The sequence below is a fragment of the Myotis yumanensis genome, unplaced genomic scaffold (assembly GCF_028538775.1).
Source record: "Myotis yumanensis isolate MYYU_CA2020_CCGP unplaced genomic scaffold, mMyoYum1.0.hap1 SCAF_16, whole genome shotgun sequence".
NCBI classification, from domain to species: Eukaryota; Metazoa; Chordata; class Mammalia; order Chiroptera; family Vespertilionidae; genus Myotis; species Myotis yumanensis.
The window spans coordinates 5,655,676-5,680,358 of record NW_027223767.1 but is presented as its reverse complement, the minus strand read 5'-3'; the positions used below and the strand labels follow the sequence as shown (position 1 = coordinate 5,680,358).

General features: G+C 45.2%; 1 protein-coding gene across 1 annotated transcript; it reads right to left on the bottom strand.

Moving 5' to 3' along the window:
• Window positions 1–1,104: 1,104 nt before the first annotated feature.
• On the bottom strand, window positions 1,105–24,683 carry CDRT4 (CMT1A duplicated region transcript 4). Its single transcript, XM_070394648.1, has 3 exons — window positions 24,661–24,683; window positions 21,229–21,329; window positions 1,105–1,553 (listed from the first exon to the last, which is right to left on the bottom strand). Exons 1-3 carry the CDS (start codon window positions 24,681–24,683, stop codon window positions 1,105–1,107), a joined length of 573 nt encoding a protein of 190 aa, XP_070250749.1.

Genomic DNA, 24,683 nt, shown 5'->3' with positions numbered 1-24,683 from the left:
GAGCCTGTTTGCTGGGGCGGTGGTTTAGCAACCCGTGCTTTGGCCCCACACAGGAGCCGCTCAGAGCCTGAGTGGCCCCGGTCTAGCTGTGCTTTGACAGACAACAGCTGAGGTCCTGCTGCGGGCTTCCCACCAGCTCTGCTCAGCAAGGCAAGCCTTAAAGAGGTACAGGGAGAAAGCCCTCCATTTCTTAGCAGGGGGCAGCCGAGCTTCCCTGCACTCTGTAAACCCTCCAAGGCAAAACATCTCAATGCCAGGTTCAGATGCCAAGTGGGGCAGTGAGGCGGGACCACAGGAACCCCACCGTGCTGGGTCAAGCTAATTTCCTCCTGGCTTCAAGTTCATCCTTTTATACTACTCTTTGAGATGCTGGGTTTGGGATTCTGCAACCCACATTCCTGCTTTCCCGCCCTGATAGGCTCTGCCCACAGTGGGTGCTAGAGGGAGCCTAGAGGCTGGAGGCAGAGGAAGTAGCTCATGTTTGGTTTACTTCCTGTTTATCTCTGTGGGGCTTCCTGTCCCTGTATGTTTTTCCTAGCAATGCTTCTTGTTCACTCAGGTAGTGTCAATTCCTTCAGAAGCATTTGAGGACAGCTTTTTGGTTTTCCCAACACTCACAGAATCAACCTCAGCCAAAACAGCCCCCTCCTCACTGCAGGAGTGCCATCCCCACAGGGGCTCTCTGCTGAGCTCAGGCACCAGCACCAGCTAAGGAGCACCCCACTTCCTCACCTGGGGAACCTGGGATTCAGCCCACACTCCCTCCAACTGTCTCACTTTTAGGTAGTCCAATAGCTTCCCTTTGTCCCCTCCACCCCCAGCCTTGGAGGTGGTACCTGCTTCCTGTATCTTCAGTTACCTATTTAATAATTCTTTCTATTCAATTATCTCTAATAAAATAACTGGTGTGACTTCAGTTTCCTATCTGGACCCAGCCTAATTTACCCACAGTTAGGTCCCAAGCATTGATAGTGAAAGCTAGAGCTTGGCTTCCCAGCCTGAGCAGGGACAAGTTCAGCCTTGAAGGACATAGTGAAACTTGTGGCAAATGAAGCTTAATTGCTGTACAGTCTTGGAGAGTTGCAGGGACTGCTTGCTAAACATTTAAATGTTTCTCCTTGATGGCCAGAAGTGAGCTGATGGAAGCATCCTCATCAGAGGTTTTTGAGAGAAGATGATCTTGTTAAAGTTTGCAGTGGGACTTTCTCTGGAATCCATGTGAAAGGGTATGGTCTCTGGGGTGATGGTGGGACCTGCAGCCGATGCCGAAAAATCACTCCACACTGACAACATGGTCTCGGACTTCATGTCCTTCAACACCATTTTGCCAGAAGTCTTGGATGACCTTTTTCTTTTCAGCTGGACGATGCTGGGCGTCCTGCTCTGCCTGTGAGTCCATCGGCTTTCCTCCAGAGTCTGCGTGTATTCCAGTTCTCTAGCTTTGCTTTTCTCAATGAGTCTTCTCACCATCGGGGAGGTATATGTAACACAGGCCGGCCAGGGGTCTGGTTTTTCCAGCAGTTCCAGGGGAAGCCCAATGTTTTCGGTGAGTTCTACCAACAACAACAAAAAAAATTTAGGTAATTTAGAGGCTCTCACAGACAATAATTCAATTCTTCAAAGAAGGGGAGGGTATAGGAAGTACATTTTGAATGTCTCTCGATCCTATAATAGCTGTCCCACACCTCTGTTGGGGGGAATAAAATCTAATCCAAAATTGGGAAACAGAATGACATTCCATAGAGCATACCAAGTAAAGAACAGCATGGTAGTGGAGAGTAGGGAGCTTGGATCACCCAGGCTGGGTTTCAGATCTTTATATAGTATCAACTTACTTAGCTCTGAACTTCTATTGTTCGACAATAAAAATGGTTACCATAGGCTACTGTAAGGATTAAATAACATGATGTATTTAAGGGCTTGGAACAGTGCAGTTCAGGATATGAACATACGGGCTTCTCACTTCAACTACTTCTCTGCCACCTTAACAGCTGTGAACCTCCAACAAGTGTCTTTATTTTGTCTCTTTTTGAAAAAGTATATTTTAAAATATATTTTAATTTTAAAAAATCTTTATTGTTGAGAGTATTACAAATGCCCCCCTCCTTTTCCCCCCATTGGCCCCTCTACCCAGTTCCCTCCCCACCCCAGGCCTTCACCACCCTATTGTTTGTGTTCATAGGTAGTACATATATGCATGTAAGTTATTTGGTTAATCTCTTCCCACCCATCACCCCCCTTCCCTCTGAGATTCATCAGTATTTTCCATGTTTCCATGCCTCTGGTTCTATTTTATTCATCAGTTTATTTTGTTCATTAGATTCTTTGTTCATTTATTTTGATTTTTAGGTTCAATTGTTGCTAGATATGTATTTATTGCCATTTCATTGTTCATATTTTTAAAATCTTTTTCTTCTTTCTAATTGCTTTTCTTTTTCTGCTTTTAATATTCTCTCTTTATCTTAACCTTTGGAATTTTAAGAATGATGTGTCTTGGTGTAGGCCTCTTTGGGTTCCTCTTGTTTGGGATTTTCTGTGAAAGAAATGGACTTGTAAATCCATTTCTTTCACCAAGTAGGGGACATTTTCTGTCATTATTTCTTCAAATAGGTTTTCCATATCTTGCACTCTCTCTTTTCCTTCTGGCACCCCCATAATGCTATTGTTGGTATGCTTGAAGTTGTCCCAGAGGCTCCTTATACTATCTTCATATTTTTTTTAATTCTTTTTTGTTTTTGCTCTTATGATTGAGGTGTTTTTTGCTTCCTCATATATCAAATTGTTGATTTGATTCTCAGAATCCTTTACTGTTGAATCCCTATAAAGTATCCTTTATTTCTGTTAGTGCATGCTTAATTTCTGACTGGTCCTTTTTCATGTCTTTGAAATTCTCACTAAGATCCTTGAAAGTCTCACTAAGTCCCTTGAAGCTCTCATTAAAATCCGTGAGCAAACTTATAACAATTGTTTTAAACTTTGTCTAGTAATTTGCTTGCTTCCATTTCATTTAGTTCTTTTTCTGGAGATTTCTTCTGTTCTTTCATTTGTGACATTTTTTTGTGTCTGCATTTTGTATGCTTCCCTGTATTCAGTTCTATGTATTAGGTAGAGCTGTTATGTTTCCTGGAATTGGTAGAGTGGCCTTATGTAGTAGGTGTCCTGTAGGGCCCAGTGGCTCAGCCTCCTCAGTCACCTGAGCTGAGAACTCCAGGTGCACCCCTGTGTGGGCTGTGTGCACAGTTTTGCTGTAGTTGAGCCTTGATTGCTGTTTGCGTCACTGGAAGGAATTGACTTCTAGGCCAAATGTCTGGGAGGACCAGCTTCAAATACAGTAGAAGATCTTCTTTGCAGGAGACACCCCTATGGAGTAGGACTTGTTTGAGTGGGGCTTTTATTTCAGAGATGAAGGGGGAGGGACAGAGAGACAGAAACATCAATGATGAGAGAGAACCACTGATCATCTGCCTCCCGCACATCCTCCACCAGTGACCCAGCCTGCAACCCCGGGCATGTGCCCTGACCAGGAATCGAATCTGAACCTCCCAGTTCATAAGTCAATGCTCAACCACTAATCCATGCTGGTTTGGTTCAAACAAGTGTTTTAAACCTTTCTAAACCTTAGTTGCTGCATGTAAAATGATGATTAGCATAAGATCAACTTAGGGCTTTCTGTGGATTAAAAGAAAGAATTTATGTAAAGCTTTAGCACCATACCTGTCCAGAGAACTTCTGGTTATCTAGAATTCATTAGTTTACATGTTCAGTTTTGCCACCTCTGTGGCCTCTGAACAGTTAAAAGTACCATGGAGTATTTTTGTTCCCACCTGCCAATGCCCATTGAACAAGTCTCAGGTGACTTATAAGAAGTTTCCCAGGAGATGCTGATGATGTTGGTCAGGAGACCACACTTTGAGAATCAACACTCTGGGGAAATGCTCAAACTTTCATGAGCACTAGAATTACCCAGAAAACTAGCTAAAGCATAGAAGGCTGGGCCCCACCCCAGTGGATCTGATTCGTTAGGTCTGCTTTGGGGATCTGAGAATTTGCATTTCTGACTAACTCCCAGGTAATTTAGCTGGTCTGAGGGCCATAATCTAAGAATCCCTAATTTAGACTGAATAATGATTCTAAACTTTCTTTAGCTGACTTGCTCATGTGTGAAACACTCCCCTGAAATAAGCAATTCCCTGGTGTTCCACCCTTTATCCTTCTACTCAAGGAAGCTTTGTGGAATACAAGTAAGTGTGTTGTAGACAGGAGCAGGCTAAAATTTCACTATCTTTATAAAGTGAATTATTTACAAATGTTAGCATGTTATTATAACAAAAGATAGCATCTTGGATATTCATTCATACTCTTTTTTTTTTTTTAAGCTAGCCTTTGTCAAACCTCTGATCCAGGCCTGACAGAGTCCCTTTTATTGTCTTAGTGAAAATCTTTCATGACAATACATTCTTAGGAGAATTCAGTGTCATTTTTCTGAGGCTAGGGAAGAAGTAATGCTCAAATAGTCCTCTAACCTTGAGAGTTTCACATAGTAATTTAAAAAAAAAAAATTGGAAGTGAAAGCATCTTACTTCTTCTAAGACCTACCATGGGATCTCAGAATTTCAGTGCATTATTCCAAGTTCCCAGGAGTATAGAGTATGACCTCCAGGGTCCCCCAGCCCACACTTGTCTACCTACAATGGAAGAGAATGCTTGGCTTATTTTCCATATTTGTAGAGCTGGTAGGAATGTGTTTTTACTTCATCTCATATGTTCAGTAGGATTACTCAATCATGCCAGATGGTCAAAAGAAAACTGTCTTGAGTTGGTGGTATTTGGGGAATTTTGGATAATTCCTTTTATACTTCCCTCTAAGTTTCTAGTTAATGAACCCTGAAGCCTCAAAGAAGTCCAGTTATTAGTAAACTATTTGTTTCCATGGTAATCTACAATTGTATAAGTCATCATCTTGCTCAAAACCCTTCACCATATATTTCTGGACCCTACAGTAGCCCTCTGGCCAGTAGAACAATTCTAGAAAATGGCAAGTTTGTCTCCTACCTGCTGATCCAGGAACGAGGAAAATAGAAAACCAAAGGAGGGAATTTTGAGACAGCCTTAGAACACATGGGGAGGACTTGTTTGAAAATAAGAGGAGACAAATAATTGATATTAAGTCTGAAGACAAGCTTTAGGCTGTGACAAAGATTCCATTCTCTCTGTAAATGAAATGCAGACCAGCAGTCTTCAGATAGAAACAACCCTGATTGGAGGGCAGGAGACACAACACTGATGTGGTTTCCGTGTTTCTCTCTCAGACACAAGGCCCATGATCCATCCACTAGGTTTTCAATCCCAGCTTCTCCCTATCCCTACCCCATCCAATCTCTTATCCCACCATTTCCAGCATCCAGTCTGATATGCTGGGTGTGACCTAAATAAATTCAAAGGAGTGGCACTTGCCTGGAACCTAACATGAATGTGTGACCTTGATTATGATCCTTAACTTCTTGGGACTTCTGTTATCAAAAAAGGTGAGGATGAGGAGAAATTCCTGTCCTGCTTCTCTCACAGAGGCACTGCTGTTATAATTAAATATATGGAAATAAAAGTGCTCTAAACCAGTGATTCCTCAACTTTGCTGCACATTGGAATTACTAGGGAACCTTTAAAAATTCAAATGCTTGATTCCCACCCACAATATTGTGATTTCACTGGAATGGGATGCAACACAGGCATCAGAATTAAATTCTTAATGCTAATGTGCAACACAACTTGGGAACTGCTGTTTAGAATCTAAACCAAAAAAACACTGAAGATTTATAGGATATTTGCTATTTAAGAAATGGGAAGCAGATCCAGGTCATTCCAATCCTCTGGCAATTTTAAAACACATTTTCATTCAAGAATGCTTTGTTATATATAGTCAGTACTGCATATCAGTGACCTTTAAATATTTAAGGACCATGGAGCATTTCTATCACCACCTGCCTATTCTGAAATTGACTTAGATTTTTAAAAAAGCCAGTACCTTAAGGAACTAAGCTAAGAAAATTGTGGCTGTGAATGATATTCTCATGCAAAGCTCATCTCACCCTCTGTGGCCACAAGCTGCCTCCTTATCTCAGGAACCATCTTACAAAAGGACTTTGTGGTTTCTAAGCTGGACTGATGGATGAATGCACCAGCATAAGTCAACCCCACTCAAACAGTTAGCCCCAATAATACTATGGAAGTAGTGTCATTTGCAATCTCATGATAGGCAAGACATTATCTTGACCCAGTGTTTTCTAAGCTTGCCCCATAGAATGCAAGAATATCTCAGGATACTAATAGGTGTTAGATAAAGGGGAAAAACTATTCATGGTGGGGATTACCCTATATTACTGCATTAGTTATTTAATCCGGGGCACTATCGACATAGTCTATGGTGTGGTGGGCTATAAGTTTAACAGACCTGTCCTCAGTCAGGTAAGTTTAAAAACTGACATGTTAAACAAATTCCTTTAGTGCAGGGTTTCTCAGAGCTGGTACTATGTTGACTTGCTCTGTAATTTCCAAAGGTAGATTGATTTGTAGCAGATGAAATGTAGCATCCCTAATCTCATTTGACCAGAGGATCCTTCATTCAGTCAAGCACTCATTCATGGAACAAGTAACTGGAAAAACGTTTGTGTGGATTCTGAAGTCTTTCTCCAGCCCTTGTTTCCAAACTGTGAGCATCAGAAAATGTTATGATATAGGAGGATGGAAGGATGAACTTATTCAGGGAATAGCTGAGTCTTTGATGGCTCACTTCTTCTGAAACCAGTCTCAGAAGGTTGGTCCCTCAAAAGTGTCTATACCCAGAAGAACAAGCCAGCATGAGGGCCTAGTGCTCCATCAGAAACCAGACTTATTTCCCTCTGTTGGCCTCTCTCCTCTCTTCTCTACTCCTGTCTTCAGCTGCCTTGTCTTTCTGTGTCTTAGCTCTCACTTTTTCCTCAGCCATACCTAAGAGTCTTGTCTTGTCCCAGAAGGACAACCACATTATCTGAAACAGGAAGCTGATGCAGTTTTGTTTCACCCCGACACGTCCCTTCAACCTCTCATTTCTTCCCCTTTCCTATTTCTTTGTCTGACCTCTGGCTGCTCCTCATTTATTTTTGGCTGAAGAGGAAGCTGCCACTTAGGCCAGAAGACTTTTCTCTATGATGCAGAGCAATGTTCCAGGTATGAACCAGCCTGGCGCAGGGCTAGTGTGTTCTTCCTGGGGGTCTTCATCCCCAGTGCCCCGCACCTTACAGGCTACCCATAGGCTGTGACCCCTGCAATTAGACCTAAGAAAGCACAGTGATCACCACAGACTCCCCATTAGCCCCATTGTATCACAGTTGTCTTCACCTCTTTACCTTGCCCCCAAACCCATGGCAGCTATGGAAACTCTTGCCACGGTCCCACCTCCACCTGGAGGCTCTGAGGGTGCCCACAGACAATGGTTTGATGTGCATTAGCAGCACTGATGTTGGGAAGCACTGGGGACCTTAGAACTGTTTAGACAGAGGGAAATGGGGATGGAGAGGGGTAAGTTGGTCTTTCAGAAAAGAAGAGTTCTCTGGCCCTCCTTAGGCTGCCCTCTTCTCATCCGCATTGCTGCCCTTCCTTAAAAGCACACACACTCCAAGGAGAGGAGGAACAAGCCCATTCTTGTACTCTGTGAAAAAGTCAAGTCAAGTTGCACATGAAGGGCATCTTTAGTAGTTGTGAGCATGTTCTAATATAGACCACGTCTCTTTCTGGGGGAGCAATTGTCTCTAACCACATCTGGGGCAGGGAAGTGGGAATCTAGTCAGAAGTGCCATCTTCTTTCTCATAGAGATCTGGCCTCATCAATTCACCACTTATGGTGGGTGGGAGGGGCACACCCTCCTTGTGGAAATGCTTCTGTATGCTATGTATTTTCTTGGAGAATTATGTGTATACCTTGAGAAACACAACAGTGGAGAGAGAGTTCAAGTGTCTATGACCATGCAGCATCAATCCATTCATCCATCCATGCATGCATTCAACAAATCTATATTGGTGGGGGCCCTGCTCCCACACAAAACACATCATGAATTCTCCACACTAACCTCTTGCTTTGACCCCAAGCAAGAGGTTCTTCTCAATGTCAAGATTCCACAAAGCAGGTTTGTTTCCCATACCAATTCAAATAAGAATAATCCGTGTCTTCTTTGTCATCAGAAAAAAGGAGACACATCCTTGTACATAGGTCAAAACCAGTCATATTAGTCACTCTTCAGACTGGTGTTGGTGTTCCCATGTGCTAGGCAATGCAGCAGGTTCTGGGAACATAGAGCAGGAGGAGGCAGAGCCTTGGTTCAAGGAGCTGCAGCCCCAGTAAGGGATAGACTCAGCCTGCATGGGGAGGATGTCAGGAAACAGGTTCAAGAAGAGAAAGTGGTGCTGGTGAATCTTGAAGCACAAGGAGCATGATGGACAGTGGGTGTTAAATGTCAGCCAGCCTCAGTGTTTTCAGATCCTGAGTGAAGTCCTTCTTTGCTCAGTGGCCACATTTTCATCCAGTATGCAATTCACATGGGCTGTTTCCCAACGGTATATTTCTGCATCTGAACTATAATGTTGAGTGGGCTGAACAAATGCTTTACAAATTCACCACAGGAAAAAGTACTGAGCATTGTATACCTATCAAGTACAAATATAAATTTAATTTTATACTGATCCAAGAAATATTACATCATAAATATTAAAATTCCCATTTTAAGATGTAATATGAAGATCCATTAGGCACAAAGCATATGGCCAGATGATCTATAGACCAAGTTCAAAGTTTAAAATGAACATTTCAGAACAAGCCAAACAGGCACAATTGGAGGAGAGCCCCTCAGCCTGTCCTCCTGCAGACAGTTTGGGAGGCAGTTTGCTCTAATGGCCAACAAGTAGGAAATATACAGAGAAACAGGCATTGAGAAGTGGCCCTGCAGCCCCACGTTCAGAAAACTGGACATGAGAGATGTTAGGCGACGGCTGCTCAGAGGCCTTCCTTCTGTCGACAGCTGGCTCCTGAGCAATGAGCCCATGAAAGTGCGTGTCTTCTCGTGTCTAATCCATCAGGAAAAGGAAGTCCTGCTCCCTGGAACAATGAGGGCATTGTGCACCTAGAGAAGCATGGGCAGACCGACAGGCATTTCCCAGGACTTGCCTCAGCCAATGGACCAGGCCACCCTCTTCTTTAAAATGCTCAAAGAACTAGCAACTCAGGCCAGTGTCTGTTTTGAAGAAGGTGATTTGCATTTGAGACTTTGCCCAGAAGCAAAGAACTAAATAGCTGCCTTCTACAGAATTCAGTCATTCCATTAGCATATTGACACCATGTCCTCAGTGTCATACAGTTACCCAAGTTGATGCCCAACTGTGAGAAAATCCATGCATTGCACATTGCACCCAACTCTTGGCTAACAGATATCCTCCAAATATCTATAATAATCTATAATAATAAAAGCATAATATGCTAATTAGACCAGACAGCTGAAGTCTTTCTGGACAAAGCTGCAGCGGCTGCCAGGGCCAAGGGCAGACAGCTGCAGTGGCCGGCAGTGGCAGCAACAGTGGGGTGATGGGGGCAGCGCCTTCCCCTGATCGGCCCAGTTGCCTCCCTCAGAGGGAGGCCAGACTGCAGCTTAGGCCTACTCCCCACATCTAAGCCATCAGTAGGACATCCCCTGAGGGCTCCCAGACTGTGAGAAGGGGCAGGCTGGGCTGAGGAACCCCTAACCCCACCCAGTGCATGAATTTTGGGCTTCTAGTGATTAAATAAAAACTCCTACTGGTTAGAGATGAGTGTTTCTGAGAAGAACCACAATCCAAATAAATCACCTCCTGAAAATCAAGAGTTTGCACTTTGCCCTTAATCTTTTTTAAACAAAAGTACATCATTTGGGGATGAAGCAAAGCAGGGAAAGCTCTGAAGATGGTACTCAACCTGTTGAAATGGAAAACGGAGTGAAGGAGATGATCTCAATGCTGTGCATAGACAACTCTCTCCAATGAGCGGAGCCCTACCCTCCTCCACCTGTGCCCCTGGCAGACCAGGGTGAGGAGCCAGAAGAAATCATCTTCCCTCCTAGAAGAGCAGTTCCTGTGAGTGCCATGTCAGTGAGGACCAGGTACATTTTGCTGTATTTATTTGTACATGTTCTCATAACTGAAGTTATATGTCAGTGTGGTAGAAAGTTTGGAAAAGGTTGTTTTTTTATCTTGTAACCTTGTTAAGTATTGCTCAGTCGGTACCTGTGTACTCTCCTGGCTCTTACACAGCCATGGTCACCAAATGCACATATCCTTTTGAATCCATCATTTCTGCCCTAGCATTATATTGTATTTTCTCATGTTCCTAAAGATTTTTCATAATTATTCTAGATAATTAATAACCTAGTATTCTAGATACTTAATAACCCATCCAGTGAAGAACCAACATTAATTGTGTCTCCATTGGGGAATTTTACAGTGTTTCCAATTTTAGCTGCTATAAGTAATAAGCTGTGTCTTTTAAAATGAAAATTGACCAGCACTCTTCCCCTATTTATAAACCTCTGTATAGCAAGGTGCTTGGCAAAAGTTGGCCACCGATGGTTGCTAGTCTCCCACAAAATTCAGTATTGCCAAAGCCACTGCCCCTCTCCGCCCCCAGAGGTGGGTAGTGTCCTCAGTGTTCCCCTGTCTTCATGAACAAGAAGCAGCGAGGGTATTTGCTGCATTGGTCCCTAGGGGTCCTCCCAGCTCCAAGGCCTACCATTCACTAGAGCACAGCCTGTAGTGATGAGGCCAGACACTAAAATGAAATCTGTAAACAAATGCTCTCAGCACCAGTGTGAGGTAGACTTCAGGCAGGCAAGCCAGAGCAATAGCCCTATAGCACTCCAGTCATAGGAGGACCAGGGAAGAAGTGAAAAAGAATCAGCTCCCTGTGGCCAAGACCAGCTATGCACAGGAAATTGCCCCCAAAAGTATCTTACACACTTGGATGCTTTGTTAAAATTGTATGTGCCAGCAAAGAACTAACAATGGGATCAATGAAAAATACTATCTGAACTTCAAGGTTTGGTGCCTAGAACTCATGCTGTAGGAGCCAAGTGAAGGTCACCCAACAACCCCTCCAAACAGGAGATGCAAAATTATCCAGCCAATCGTCAAGACATGGTATGTGACGCTTGAGGGGATCAAAGAACCATGAGGAGCAAACCAATTTCCTAACAGAAGCATGAGCCACTTAGTGAAGGGGCCACTGGTCTCAATTCCCCACCCCAGTCCCCAACTCTAATGAAGCCATTCCCATAGCATTGCTCCCAATAAAAATCATCGGTGCTCTTAATGAAATCCCCGAGCCATCAAGAAATTGTCAAATTGTGTCTCATATTTTCTACCGAGAAAGCAAGAAAGTGTGGAAAAGATCCTTCTAATGTTTGCAAGTTTCCTGCCACACAGTGCAAGGGACAGGGTGCCATGGGCTTGGGAATGTCCATATTTGTTCTCTGAGAAGTGAATGGATAAAAAGGGGGGCTCATTGGCTATATAACTCAATGAGAGTGGCCCCTTTTGTTCCTGTTCACTCAGCAGTCTTCTGAAAATTGATATATCAAATAGCACATAGGTATATGTCCCATTTTAAATGATTACATTGGCATCCTAAATTATTAATCATTTTTTTTTTTAGTTTGGTCAAAATTAATCACTTCCCAAAAGCTTTATCTCTGTGCCTTCAGTACCACTGAGATCTGGATAATTAACCAAAGTATATTCCTTGGAACCATCTCTCTCCTAAGAGATTCTTATTTCCAACTGCTTATTAAATAAGTGTTGCCTTTTCATCAAATTTAAATCTGTTCAAAATGAAGCTCAGTATTGTCACACACACTTCTACAAACATCTCTGCCTTCACACCTGCTTCTGTCAATGGCATCACCACCCTTCCTGACCCTCAAAGTAGAAACTTAACTCCTCCTTCCCTCTTGTACCCCGAGTTCAGAGTCCATTCCCCAAATGGATCTTCTGACTCCTCTAGTCTCTTTCCCCATAGTTTATCTTCCACACGACTACTGCAAGAATTATCATTTATAAATATATCATCCATTCATTCAATAAATACTTACTGAATGATTATACTGTGCCAAGCACTACACCAGGCATACATTCTAAGGAGAGAAAACCAACTGAGGAAAATCTGATCATGTCACACTTCTGTTCAAAACTTTCTTACTCTCTATTGCCTGTAAAATAAAATGCACATTCCTTAGCAAGACCCTTCAAAGTGTAGTCCTAGGAAACCTTCCCAATCTTGGCCCCTATCACCACACCTCATACACACACACACACACACAGCCACACATGTACACTCGACAACCCAGTGACTCTGACACCCCATCACCCCACCCTCACCAAGCTTTCAGGTCTTTACTTCTTGGCATGTCCTGTTGCCTTTGTCCTCAATTCTCTTCTGTCTCCCCACTTCTAAGGAACTGCATGTCCTCCAAAACCCAGAGTGCAGCTCAACCACTTGGAAACCTTTCCTAAACCTCCCCCCAAAAGGTGCCGTTCTTCCCTGTGCTCTCAGAGGAAGACAAAAATAACTCTGGTATAAGTATCATTCCACATTATGTTAGAAAATTGTCAGGGAACAAAAAGTGTGGGATTTGCTTGGAGTTTTGAGTAAACTGTTAAACTGAATCCAAAATCTGAAAAGCTAAGGATAAAAAGCTGCAATTTGGAGACACCACTACCTCCGTACAACCCTGAGACTTTCTGCCAAGAATGCTTTGTCAGATCATCACCAAAGGGACTCTCTCCCCCTGGTCCCCACAGGTCTATCAAGGGAGTGCTATTTGCCCCCTCACAGCCTCCAGGTTTCTGGACCCCAGATGGGTACTTATCCCCTGTCTTCTCACTGCCATTCTCAAACCATTTTTCTTCCTGCTTCTTTGAAGCTCATGCCACCCCCTCATCCACCTGTTTGCTGCCAGCTTCTGCCCTCTGGTTCTTACCCTTAGTCACTGATAATTTTACCACCTGGACACGGCCTTCCTTGGCACTTTTACTTCAACTAGCATCGGTGGTTTCGTCACCATCTCATAAATGATTCATACAAATCCTTAGCCCAACCTTTCTTGACCTACTCACTTCCATTAAAATGGGGACAATATAGCAACTAATACACATCTTCCTCTCAGTCTCTGCTTCCCATTCCTGTAGTTAGTCCATTTTTGTCATCATTACCAATACCTGCATATATCCACAGTCTCAGCTGTGAGCACCCCATTCTGTTACCGCCTCTATCCTTCCAGCTCACTCCCTCAAGCAGCTCCCAGTCTAGCAATTCCTATTTCAACCCACTAATTCTACCTTCCTCTCTCAGTCACTCCGTCATGCCCTCATTTCCTGCTTTATCCTGTTTAAATTCCATGGTCTCTCCTTATAATCTCTTGCAAATGACCTTAAACCCACATATCCTGCCCCTACCATATTTGCATGACCAAGCCCAGTACTAGTGAAACCCAACTGTTGGGCTCTCCTGAGTGTGAGACCTCAGCAGCTGAGCATGCTGGGAGAAAAATGCACCCGCTCTATCGTCTCACAGAGAATGATAATAACTACAGTTCCTGTGGCATGTTCCTGTGGGTGCAGCCTAAGCACCTCACCTATATTAACTAACTTAATCCTCACCAAAACCTTATGTATTAGATGCTCTATTATCCTAATTTTATAAGAAAGGAGACTAAAGTCTATAGGGATGTTCAATAGCTCATCCAACATCACTCAAGGTTTTCACTCAGGTTGTCTGCCTACAACATCCTTTAGTTTCCTGCTTCTCTAAAAGTCAGTCAACACAACTAGCCCTGCCTACTATCTCCCTTTCCAAGTCTTTTCATTTTCCCACTCCCCAAATAACTATTCCAAACCACCTCAGCACCTCCTTCTCCCTCTCACTCTCAGCTGATATCCTTGCCTCACCCACCTTGGGGAAAAACTGAAGAATTCATCAGGAACTCCGGTATCTCTCCCCACCACCACACTGTACACTCGACAACCCAGTGACTCTGACACCCCATCACCCCACCCTCACCTTCCCACTATGATGTGCTTATTCTTATCAAAGAATGTTTCTCCATTGCAACTCAGGCCCCTCCAAGATGCAATGGCCCTGGATATAGTCAATCACTCTCATGTTCTTCAAACATTTTTCTACTTGTTTCCAGACACCACTTACACCTTTGTTCCTCCCACGTCACTCACCGCCCTTCTTCTCAGTCTCTATTGATGATTTTTTTTTTTAATTTCCACCTGCCCCCAGGCTGACATCCATCAGTTCTGTGGCTTTATATCTCATCTATTTGGCAAATCTTAATTCTAGCCTGATCCTTTCCCCAAAGTTCAAACTTACATATCGAACCGCCATCCATACATCTTCATTTGTATAGTATCTAGTAGGATTTCAAACTTTTCATGGTTTAAACTCTTGACCTTACTTCCTAATATGTTCCTTTCTAGTCTTTTCCATTTCAGAGAGAGATGCCATCATTCAGCAAATTGCCTCATTCAAAAATCTGAGTTGTCTTTGATTTCTCTTGCTTCTTCACTTAGTATAGTCAATCCATTATTCTCCTCCCACCTCCCTCTACCATTATTTAACTTCTCTACATCGCCAGTCTTATCCAAGACATCAACATCTGCTCATTGGACTACCAAAGACCTGCTAGGTGGTCTTACTTCCACTTTTTTCCCTTTCAATGCCTTCTCTGCAGAACATTCAGAGTGACAACTTTTAAACATAAATCAAATTAAATCCTCCTGCTGCCAACACTCCACAGGCTTCCCATTCCATTTAGAACACAATGCAAATTCCTTACTTTGGCCTACAAAGCCAGCCAATGAGTTGAGTGGCTCCTTTCTGTCCTTGTAGCCTCAGTTGGTGCCATTCCCATCATTCACCACACCAGCCTCCTTGGTCTTTCTTGCCTTCTCACACACACCAAGTTTGTTCCCATGTTAGGGACCTTCTCCAGCAGGTCCCTCTGCCTGGATGTGTTTTTCCCTTATCTTTGCATGGATGGTTCCTTCTTATAAGTCATCCTGAATGTGAACTCTTCAGTGAGGCCTTTCGTGACTGCCTAAAGCAGCCGCCAGTTGCTACCACATCTTTTATTTTCATTCTCTGCATAGCATTATTCCTGCTGGCATTCCTTACGATTTTCTCATTTGTTTATTTCCTCTTAACCAACTAGAAGGTAAGAACAGGGATCTCATTGATCACATTCACCGCTCTGTCCTCAGGCACTTGAATCAGAACCATTAGATGAACAGGTGTTACTGCAATTGCCAGAGCAACTTCCCCTGGGATTGCCAAGGGTTGCTGGGAATCCAAACTTCAGGCAGCCACACACTTGCACAGGGAACCTTAGACTAGCTGGCTGACAGTAACTGCTAGTGATGAAGGTCAACTGGCAGAAGTGGGTGTTACCCTAATAAACATGAAAAATAAATATAACTAATGGGATGGCCTGGATTCAAATCCTAGCACTGCCACTTACTGCTTCTAAGTGGGCAAATCTCTCTCTCTTTCTCTCTTTCCCTCCCTCCCTCTAGGATTTAGCTTTCCCATCTGTAACATGGGAACAACATGCCTCCTTTGCAGGGAGACTGTAAAGACTGAATGACTGAATAAGACCCTGCCTGTGAAGTGCCCAGAAGAGCAACAGATAGGGACTTAGAGCCACAATAGTCGATCGCAAGTGAAGTGGAGACCTATCTGATACGGAAAGTTCCTGGGGCCTAAATGTACTGAATTCAAACTTCACTTTTCTTCTGAACCTCCATGTCCATCCTCACTGGTCCAGTCTGTGCTCCATTCCCACCAGACATGGCCAGGTCTTACCACCATCAGATGCAGCACCCGGGGTACCTGCCACTTGCTGTTAGTGGGCGTGCTTGCCTCTTCAGAAACGTGTTTTCTTCCCCCAGAATGACTGTAAATGTGCTCGTGTGGCCCCTGCTCTCCAGTCCCTTTCTCTCTCCTTCCAGAACTGCTCCTATGACTGTCCTTAGGGGAGACCGGCCAGCCCTCTAGGTAGGCTTATCCATAGCCAACATTCCTCCCCCTCCCCCATGTGTCATCTACTTAGAACTGCCCATCTCTCTCTCTCTCTCTCTAACTGTTTCTTAAGGATTGAAGTAAGATAATTAAATTCTAGCCACAAGTTGTCTACTTTGAGGACTAATTATGGTCCAAATCAAGGCCAGACTGACTTGCCTGGTTCTGATCTCCTCTAGGGCTCACTTCTGGCTGGAAGCTTTGGTAGGTCCCTGGTGAAGCTCATTTCACTATGTTTCTGAGAAACAGAATGAAGGGGGTAAACTGGAAAACTATAAATATAATGTCACTATTATGGATTGTTTTGTGGGAAATGGACAATTAAATATATAGGAAACTATTGCCTATGGTTTCAAGAGAAAATAACAATTATCAATTCCCCTGGAGGCCAAGAAAGAGGCCTTTTGAAATTGAGGAGCAATATTCAGTATATTCTAGGCACAAATATACTCAGGTGGTATACAGTGAAACATAACTGCTAACCATGTAGGAAATAGGTGTGGGTAGCATGCCAGGAGATTTTGAAGTCCTGACAAAAAGAGTTTTTGTTGAGTCAGAAGTCCAATCAAACAACAAGGGCTGTGATGTGTCTCACTGGCACAGCCGTGAGATGCACAGAATCCTTGTAAATCTGGGAAGGGCCCTTCACAGAGTGTGTCCTATCGCATGGCTGCCCTCACCCCAGCGAAAGCCTGGCCTTTAGCATCTACCTATGTGTAGCATGGCAGAAACCTAGCTTGCTCCTTGCTGCTCTTGTGGTGTTTGTGATGTTATTACATATGTAGCTCAATATCTCAAGAGGGCAACTAGTAAGAGAACTAGCCAAAGTTCCTGATAAGGAAAAGCTGCAAATTAAATAATTGTTTGGACTTTGGAGGAAAGTGTAGTGTAAAATTAAGAGCGTGTGTTCAGTACAGGCCAACTGCTTCTTAGCTGTGTGAGTGGAGATGAGATGCTTAAACTTTTGAAGTCTTATTGTTCCCATCTGTAAAATAGGGACAATAACAAGAACTATCCGTGGGTTGCTCTGAGGATTTTTGTCATGAGATAATTTACATAAGGCATTGAGCACAGGGCCTGGGTGTGTGGTGAGAGCCCATCGGTTAACTGCTGTCAACATTAGTATGTAGGACTGTGGTATCCTACACAATGCCAAACAGCCGGTCCAACTTTCAGGCTGGAGCAATTAGTAACAGAATGCATCCCACCAAAAACAGGTCAAAAAGTGAAGATCAGGAAAGAGACTGGAACAGCAGGCAGTCAAAAGATGGACTTGGGGGATCCTGAAACAAAAATACTACCACACTGCTGCCCCCACATCTCACTACCCCATCCCGTCCGCCCCACTTTGCAGATCCAAACAGCCCTCTTTATACCACTTATACCCTCTGTTCACAAAGCAGACCCTCTGCAGAGCATTCTTGACCTTGAGCAGTTTGAGGCATCTGTGTTCCCTTGTAGACATGTGTCCACATGCACATGTAACACAGAGCCCTGAGTGGGACATATGAATGTTCTCTGGGATGAACCACACACTCAGCATGCACAGACATGTGCACACACACACACACACACACACACCCTGTGTGACTAACTCGAGTCAGCAGCCATGTCTCCCATGCAGCCTCCAGCATTGACACCCCCCGCCCTAGCTGAGTTCTATGTCCCTTCTCAGGTCTCTGCAGCCTGCACTAAAATGACTTAATGAGTGACACTAGGCCAAGAAGTCTCGCCAAATTCCTACTGGGAATAATCTGGAGACTGAGGAATGCAGGCAGTGTTAAAGGGGATGTGGGATGGAGCATGGGACTTAGAGTCAGGAGAATTGCTTTTGAAATCCAACTTCACCTTTTTATGTCTATTCTTGAGCCAATTCTTAAACTTTCTGAACTTCCGTTTTCTCATATCCAGGATGAGAAACACCCTGCCTCAATAAATGTTTTGATAATCCTATTAATTCATATAAAAGCACTTCATGACTGCCTTGGTTGGGGGGTTCAGTTGGTTGGAGCATCATTCCCTGCACCAAAGTTTGCAGGTTCAATTCCCGGTCAGGGCACATACCTAGGTTGCAGGTTCAATTTCAAGTGATCGATGTTTCTCTGAGAAGTCTTCTGGATGCTAGGACAACAAAGCTCCAAGGAGTGGACATGGAACTCGCTCCCTCTGCCCATCATGGCCACTGGCAGATCAGAACTGCTGGGCAGCCAGCCCGCAGGCTGCACAGGCTCCACAGCAGCTGGGCTCATGGCGCCTCAAGGAGGCAGGCTCCAAGATGGCCCTATTGGTACACCTCCTGGTGCTCACATGCTGATGAAACGCCCCCTTGAGCAGCAGCTCACTTCTAACAAATACAATATGCAAAAGTGACAGGATGCTACTTCTGAGATTAGGTTACAGAAGTTTGACTCCCATCTTGAACTCTCTCTCTCCTCCATTTCATTCATTCTGTGGGAAGCTATACGATGAGCTTCCCTCTGGAGAAGCCGGCATACCAGGGGACTGAGGGAGGGTTCCAGACAACAGCCAGGAACGGAGGCCCTTCATGGAGCAGGCTGTGAGGACTTGATCTCACCAATAATTATGTGCGTGTGGAGTGGAGCCTCCCACAGCTGAGCCTCCAGGTGGGACCACAGCCCCAGCCAGAACCATGCCCATCTCTCCTGCAGACAGAGGCACAGAGCAAGTCACACCCAAATTCCAGGCACAGAGAAACTAGGACAAATGTTTGCTTCAAGCAACTAGTGTGGGGTAATTCATTACACCAGACCCTTACCTGACATTCAGAGGAAACTCCTGCCACGAGGCTGCACAGCAAAGGGCTTTGCACTCTGACAGCCGTGGGAGCCACTCCACTGAGTAACCACTCCTCTCACTCACCCCTGACTCCCCACTCCTCTCACCCCATCTCTACAGGACAAAACCGTTGCTATTGAGAGGAGAACACAGAGTTATAAAATAGCAAAAAATGAAGCCGTCGTCAATTTTGAAGCAGCCATCTTGAAACGGCAGACTTACTCACTCTGCCAGAGGGGTCAGGACTGGAGGGAGAGATGGGATAAAGTGTGAAGGGGATGCAGAGATGGTGCTAGGGTGCCTGCTTTGCACATTACCTGAGGGGCACAGGAAGCTGAAATTTTAATGGTTTGTTTTAAAACCAAGTAAACATATCCTTGGCATCAGAATGACTTTGTGAAAGCAGCCAGATCAAATGACAAGTTCTCTCGGGGAACTGTTTTAGCCAACCCCACTATGTAAATACTAGAGGCCTGTTGCATGAAAAGATTCGTGCAATAGGCCTTCCTTTCCCCTGGCTTCCGGCACCAGTTTTCCTCCGGCACCCGGGACCCAGGCCTTCGCTCTGGCCGGAGCCGCCTTCAGTCTTTGCTCCACTTCACGCCTATATATGCAAATTAACCGCCATCTTTGTTGGCGGTTAATTTGCATATCTCACTGATTAGCCGATGGGAAGTGTAGCGAAGGTACGGTCAATTACCATGTTTGTCTATTATTAGATAGGACTATATGGGCTCCACCCAGAGCCTGAGGTCAGGGTTGCCACTGACCTTCCCTTCCTGCTGTGCCTGCACAAGCTCACACATGCATACACACACACACACACACACACACACACCATAAAAGGGGCCTGGGGTCTGAGAGCACAGGGGAATGATGTGAGTTTCAAGGCCACTGTCAACCCCATGCCATACTCGCATTTGGTTGAATGGTGTTGGCTGGTGTGGCTCAGTGGGTTGGAGTGTCATGCCATACATTGAAAAGTCGTGGGTTTGATCCCAGTCAGGGCACATACCTGTGTTTCAGGTTTAAGCCCTGGTTGGGGCATGTATGAAAAGGCAACTGATCGATGTTTCTCTCTCTTCCTCTCTCTCTCAAATCAATAAAAACATGTCTTTTGGTGAAAAAAAGACGCTGAACAGCACCTGTGCAGAGGCTGGAGCTTCACCAAAGACTCCACAGATGCAAATCATTGTGGGTCCCACTGTGTCCCCGAATGGTCCTCAGCCCAGAACATTGGATGAAGAAGCTGTTTGCTATGCGAAGTGGAAGAAAAGAGCACCATTCTCTTTGAAATGATTCTATTGGTTTCCTGAAGTTCGCAGTGTCTTTATAGCCATTGATTTCTCAACACTTACAGGGAAGACTGTCTCTCATGGGTTTTGCCATCATTGGTCATCTTGCTCAGCAATAAACCATAGCAGTAGGTATAGGCGACCACAGTCTCCAACCACCATGGTTCTGAGAGTTTTAATCAGCCATCCTGGGGACAGGTCTTTCCAGCCTGACTTTCTATCCCTCGTGTCATTAGACCATCCTGGGCCACAGTTTCCTCCTGGGTAGCAATGAGGATTCGGGTTTGCCACCCTCAGCTCCATCCGGCTCTGCCCTCCTGGCACAGCAGGCCCCGCCCTCCTGGCAACAGCAGGCCCCAGAAACCAGATGCACTCACATTGCCAGGACCCACCAAACGAATTTCTCAGGAGCCCAGCTCCTGGGTTTATACTGCAGAGAAAACACTGCAAGCCCGACTGCCAGAACTGGGCTGGCTTTCGGTCCCCCCGCATTTCAAGAGGAAAGCTGACTTTTGCTCTGAAGGGTGGAAATGCGAAAGCACAGTGAGAGTTCTGAGCGGGGCCCACGGAGCCAGGCTCACAGTCTCTCCATCCACCACATGGAATTCCAGACACTGAAGGCGCCCAGCGGGCCTGCTTCCACTGCCTGCCAGCTGCCATAGACCCGGGTCTGTCCGTGCAGCTGCAGCGTGGAGCCAGAAATCTGGAAGAATTTAACACCCGCCGGTTCAGACACAGGAAAACATTGTTCCAAGTAAACACTGGAATCCTCCTCATCACCCAGGAATGTGCAGCCAGCAGGGCTGAGATCAGCAGCAGCTCTGCCTGGGCTTCGGCCTGGGAGGGCCGGGGACTCCAGAGCTGCTTTCTGGATGAGCCACGGTCAAGGCTGGGAGGTCAGCACATGGGCTTTTCCCCTTACAGCCACAAGCCCACAGGAGCCCACAGGTCCCAGCCTGCATGCAGCAGGCGCAGGGTCCTTAACCCTGGGAAAACAGCAGGCACCTCCCAGTAGAGCTGAGCGGGTCAGGATGTCTGGGACTCTGGGCTCCTTGGCCTGCTGCAGGCTGCGAAGGAAGCACTTTTCCTGCAGAAAGAAAGGGGTTCTGTGTGCAGGGAGGGTGCAGGGAGGGCGCAGGGCCTGCACCAGAAGACGTGTGCGTGATGGGCTGTGGCCACCAGCCGCCATAGTGCCTTGAGGGAGACCTAACACACTCCACCTCTCAGAAGCCAGGAGCCAGGCCCCAGCGGTTTCCTCCACCTGGAGAGCAGAGAGCAGCACTTGAGTCATCAGGGGCCACACTATGGGTCCCAGAAAAATGTTACCCCTCAAATCGCTGTGTCATTGTGTTCCTCTGCCTAAACCCCGCACAAAAAGCTGCAGGCATGAGCTGAATTGTTAAAGGACTCCTACAGTCAAAACAAAACCCTGCAGGTTAGAAAGGGCTCCCCAAGAATGCAGAGTCCACAGGAGCTCCAAGCAGAGCCCTTGCAGGGCTGCCCAGGAGCAAATCCAGGGACAGCCTTTCTCTGACTCAGCACAGCTCTCACCTCAGCATCAGCCCTTAGGGGTTCACAGAGGTGCATTTAATTCACTCATTTTTATGCAAATTTATCAAGTGCCTTCTAAGAACCAGGAAAGCCAGAGGGACAGCATCCCTTCTCTCAGGGAGCATGGGTTCTGGACAGGGGTCCTCAGGGTGGTCTGAGGGCCAGCAGAAGCAGCATCATGGAAGCATGTTAGAAATGCATTTTCTCTGGTTCCACCCTGGCCTACATCATACACTCTGGGGTGGGGCCCAGAGACTGTATTTCAACATGCCCTCTTGGTGATGCTGATGCCTTTGAAAGTTTGAGAAGGAAGTTTAAGAATCACCCAACCTAATCTGTGGTCTCCTCACTGGAGAACAGAAAAGCAGAAAGGTTAATGGTTTGCTTCAGGCACGTCATAGAAATGGTGCGTTAATATGCCCCTAGATTCAGAACAGCTGTGCCAAACTGTGATGTCACTGGAAATGTTGATTCAAGTTTCAAAAACACTTCTTCACGTTGGCCACCTTTTATTGGTGGTTTCTGAGCAATCAAACAAGTGGGATGCCTTTCAGCTTGTGCCTCGTGGCTTCATTTGAAGGCTACTTTGAGAAGATTGTTGTCTTTGGGGTGTCCTCCTCACCTAATTCTTGGTGGGCATCAAGGAGATTATACCACCAGATTTTCTAAGTTGATTTTTAAATGAAAGTACCAACTGATAAAGTAAAATCTCAGCTGTCCATTCAGCAAATGTCTTTGATGTTGCCAAACCCAGTTACCTACTTTGCATTTACCACCCAGCTTGTCTGGCCTACTGCAGCGATGGAACCTCCAGCCACTATCCAAACCCCTCTTCCCCCAGATCCATCCCTCCCCCTCTGCCTGGGGTCACCACCTCACTGCCTGTTCTTTCAGGCTCTTTGCTGGTTCCTTCTCCTCTGCTCCACTTCAGTCTGGGTGCCCATCTCTTCCCCAGGGCACCCCCTCTCAGGGTGACCTTATTACTGTGCCATGCTCCCACACGTGTCTCCAGCCATAGACTCATATCTGAACTCCAGGATTACGTAACAAATCCCCAATGGGATAGCTCTCCTTGGATGTTGACAGTGCCTCAGAACTACTCTATTACACACACACACACACACACACACACTTCACACCTGCTTCTTCATTGGTCTCCCACGTTTTATTAAACAGCACAACCAACACACCATTTGACAAAATAGGAGTCTTTTTCAACTTTCCTTCATCCTCAAAATCCAATTTATCATCAAGCCATGTCAACTCAGCCTGCAGAAATACAGTATCTTAAATTTATCATCTTCTCTACATTCTCCTCTGATGACAACTGCTACTACTACTACTACTACTACTACTACTAATGGCTTACAGCATGGGTGCCCATGTTCTACATGTATTAACTTGTTGAACTTTCCCAATACACACATGAGTTAAGTATTACTTTGAGCCCCTCTTACAGAGGGTAAAATTGAGGCAAATAAAGTCTCAGTGACTTGTTTGTTAAAAGCCACACATCTCTTGTAGTGAAGCCAGGGTTGGTAGTGGGCAGTTGGCACCAGGACCCATGTGACTAGACTCCATGGCCAACACATAGGGTTCACACAGGAGGAGGGAGAGGACTGCAGGGAGAAATTAGTTTGTAAACAAAGGTGGAAGTCAAACCATGAAGGTCCCACCTTTGTGTGCTGTGCTCCCTGTTTCCTCACCTGGAGCATTCATGCTGAAGAGTTACTTCAGCTAGGGCACTGTGGTGACTGTTGAATGGTTTTAAGCAGGGAGCAGCATTGTCAGCTTTGGCTTTTAGAAAGCAGAGACCTATAGCTATCCACCAAGGACTTGTACAACTTGATGCTGGAAATCAATTGCCCAGCCAAAAATTCTATTCCCCCCACTTTGTATCTAGGAAGTCTTGTGTCTGAGTTCTGGCTACCTGCAGACCTTGCTCCAATGTGACCCTTCATTCTCTTTCTTTCTCTGTTCATAAACTTGAAGTAAAGGAATCCAAGTTCCCAGGAGATTACAGAACCACACAATGGAAGGAACCTGGATCCCTGAACCACCACATGGCAGTTGACCACAAAACACCCAATTGAATTATACTTCTATTGTGTGAAGTCCCTGATATGTGGGTGGTTATTTGTTACAGCATCTAAGGATACCTTAATAACTCCTATGGCCTTGCTATAATAATGGACTGGAGGCCAACAAGGTTGGAGGATAAAAGTCAGTAAATAAGCTCCTTGCCAACTGGGGAAAAGTATATGAGAAACTGAACCAAATGAATGACAGTGAAAATGAACATAGGGGAATAGAATGCAATCACAACTAACTATAGGGATGGAGGAGAGACAGGGGTCTAGGGTGATACTCAGGTCTCTGAGATGGGTGATGGAGAAGAGCAACAGAGAAGATCCAGTGTGGGAAAAGAGTGCTTAGCTTCACTTGGGGCATTGTAGAAAATCCAGGAAGTGTGCCCAATGAGCAATTGGTCATATGAATTTGTTATCCAAGGAAATGCCATGGTTATAGGAATAGAATTGGTTAATAGTGAGGACAAAGATCGTCATATACCTCATTTGCTTAAAATGAGTTGATAAAGGACTGATACTTGAACCAGGACTGGGTGGAATCCACCAGAGAGAAGGATATAGTATAATAAAATTATTTTAAAAAATTGTTTTGTCTTTGCTCTCTTCCTGGCACAGAGCTCCTAAAACCTTTGAGACGTATGTCTTTTGTATGCTAATGATATAGCCATGGAGGACCACTGGATAGCTTCAAATGAGGCCCGTGGCCAGAAAGACCAACTGTGTGATTCAAGGGCCTGAACTTTTGGCCCCATCTCAACCACCATGGAGGGGAGGGGATGGAGATTGAGTCACTCACCTGTGGTCAGTGATCTGATCCAT

Coding starts and splice junctions, on each gene's coding strand:
- CDRT4 (XM_070394648.1), bottom strand. CDS start 24,683: ATGGATCAGATCACTGACCACAG. Junction 21,330..24,660: donor GATCAGATCACTGACCACAG/GTGAGTGACTCA, acceptor CCCTGCACACAG/AACCCCTTTCTTTCTGCAGG. Junction 1,554..21,228: donor CCGCTCAGCTCTACTGGGAG/GTGCCTGCTGTT, acceptor TGTTGTTGGTAG/AACTCACCGAAAACATTGGG.